At 35.1% G+C, this 2,690-nt stretch overlaps 1 protein-coding gene across 1 annotated transcript; it reads right to left on the bottom strand.

Moving 5' to 3' along the window:
* Positions 1 to 565: 565 nt before the first annotated feature.
* LOC110115654 (heat stress transcription factor B-2c-like) lies at positions 566 to 1,217 on the bottom strand. Its single transcript, XM_020848948.2, has one exon. It carries the CDS (start codon positions 1,145 to 1,147, stop codon positions 665 to 667), a length of 483 nt encoding a protein of 160 aa, XP_020704607.1. The 5' UTR covers positions 1,148 to 1,217; the 3' UTR covers positions 566 to 664.
* Between the last annotated feature and the right edge of the window lie 1,473 nt (positions 1,218 to 2,690).

Consider the following 2,690-nt stretch of genomic DNA (forward strand, 5'->3'; position numbering starts at 1 on the left):
AGATCTCCAATTCTCTTCTACCCCCTTTGCACTATCTTCTCTCATTCACAAGCTTCTCTACTCTTTGAGTTGGCATATTTGAAAAATTGAGTATCTTTTACAAACAAATTTGAATTCAACACATCTTTTATTATTTTAATAAAAAAAACTAATAATTACTCAAGCATTAGTAACCATTAAGAAAATCTATCATACAATATTTTTGAAGTTATTTAAATTCATTTAATAATTTCTTTAGTTCAAATTCATGCAAAAAATTGATACTTCACAAATTATGAGTTATTATTATGAAAAACATGCTGATCAATTAAAATTAACAAAAGATTCTGATTTTTTTAATTATTTTTTAAATAAAAGTTTTATCCTTTATTTATTCAATATTTTTCACGTTTATCTATAATCGCAGGATCTTTATGTAAGGTAAAATATAAATTTAAATATCTATCCTCTCAAATGTTATACTTTACTTAAAATAATTAAAAAAGAAAACTTTATTATCTCCCCAAAAAAAAGAAGCGCTTTGTCAAACGCTCGTCACGCTCGCTTCCAGAAAATCCACAGTAGAACACAAAAGCTCTTATCATTAAAATAAGATAAATTAAAAATTCCATCCAGCTTTACAGGTTACACCAAACAAACTACCGTTAATCCCTACTCCCTATCATCACGTGGCCATGCGGCACCGCGTCACGTGCCATCCTTCCCCTTCGCGATCAAACGGCTCTGGCTTCCCGGCGATCGCCGCCATCTTCGGCCACTTCTCACCACCGTCATCATCCCTTATTCTCTTCGATCCCATCGCCACCCCAAAGATCTTCGTACACTTCTCCGTCGTCTCCGGCTTCAGTGATCCTTTCGCCGGCGACATCAGATCCAGCTCCGGCAATGTTTCATCAGGCGGCCATCCGCCGCCGCCGGCACCGACATCGCCAGTGGCGTACTTGGATATAAGGCGTACGATGTTCTTGCAGACGGTCTTGATCTCCGCGAGATCTTGCGATAGTTGTGCGTTCTCGCGCCGCAGCCGTTCGTTCTCCGCCCTCAGATCTGCAGTGCTACTGCACGCCGGAGCTGATGGGGACGAGCTAGAAGAAATCACCTGTTCCTCGCTGGAGTTCACGGGTGAATCCGACTTGCACACCGGCATAATCGCCGGCGGGAGCGCACTGTCACAAGCAACACCAGGCAAAAAATTTGAGCATCGTTCCGATAAACAGAATACATGCAAGCAAATGCTGATGCATATTTGAAGTAGAAATATAATCTGAAGTATTTATTGTTCAAATATACATATACTTTTAATATTGTATTTACAAAAATATAAATAATTTACATTATATAGATTTATCTCTCAAATTTAAGCATAGAAATATATACTTAATCTTTGTATTATGTATTCATGCTAAATATTATAAAGAGATATTAATCGATTATTAAAAGAAAAACTTACAGTTAGGTTTGTTTGGGATGACTTTCTCACTATTTTTTAAAGCAATTTTTTATATAAAAATTTTAAATATTTAATTAAAAAACTATTTTAAGATGCAGTGTAAAAAACTGTCTAAACAAAAATTTAAGACTAAAAACAACGGCATGAATATTAAAAACTTGAGATAAATCTTAGTTTTAAGTTTCCACAACGAGTGTGACCATAAAATACATTATCTTTAACATAAAAAGTTATATGTTTCTTCAACAAAGAACTTTTCGATAGCATAAAAACATAGCATGCACTCTGATTGTCAAAACAAAATTTTTATTGTCTGTTGACAATAAAAATTAGGCATCAACAATAAGAGATGATGACAATTGTTGGAGGATGGGAGTTGGCAATCAAACAATAATGATTAATAGCCAAAAAGGTGTCAACAATTATGTTACATCGATCATCAAAAATAGGTTGTGATAATTGTCAACAATAATCAATGACAAGGTATGACAAATGTTAGAAGTATGAAAAATGTTAAAGGGCAACAATGAATATCGTTGCTAGTGAATGGCGATCATAACATTGATTGTTGGAAGGAGCTTTTATTCTATACGGACATCGGATGGGAGAACGGTCCGGTTAAACATTGGGTACCCAGCGGTACCTAGAGGTACGGAGTGACGGTACCGAGCTGAGTACCCAACAATGGAGTGACGTAGCACATTTTTATTAGTCTCGGTACACCCTTTGCACTCAGCACAGAATAATAAATCTGTTGGAGGATAGGCAACAATACATGTTAGTGTCAGTGACATTATATGTATGCATTAAAATTTAAGAAGTGATTATGATCCTAATCGTAGGAAAGACCAAGTGACCAAAAAAGGATGAGAAGTATGGACATGTAAAATCTCAAAAGATCAAACCACTAGGTGATCCAAACAAGAGTTGAAGTTCTAGAATTTTCTAAATTTGAGAATTCTCTCTACCCAAAAGTCCTTCAAATATGTAAGGTCTATAGCCTATTTAAAGATTTTTTTTAAAGGGCATTTAGAGTTGAGCAATATTCTACTGGTTGAACTCATTTCATGGAAACTCAATTTAACTATAATCATACAGGATACAAAGACCTTTTAACCCTTCAAATGGCCTCAGCATATTTTCAATCATACTCATGAGCGCATGATTTAGCCCTATTGGAACTTATATTCAGAATTTCTTGATATTGTGGGGTTCAAGTCATTGAATCGCAATGTCTTGA

Source organism: Dendrobium catenatum, unplaced genomic scaffold (assembly GCF_001605985.2).
Source record: "Dendrobium catenatum unplaced genomic scaffold, ASM160598v2 fragScaff_scaffold_1449, whole genome shotgun sequence".
Classification (NCBI taxonomy): domain Eukaryota; kingdom Viridiplantae; phylum Streptophyta; class Magnoliopsida; order Asparagales; family Orchidaceae; genus Dendrobium; species Dendrobium catenatum.

Excerpts from the sequence above, each read along its gene's own strand:
- LOC110115654 (XM_020848948.2), bottom strand. The coding sequence starts at position 1,147 with ATGCCGGTGTGCAAGTCGGATTCACCCGTGAACTCCAGCGAGGAACAG.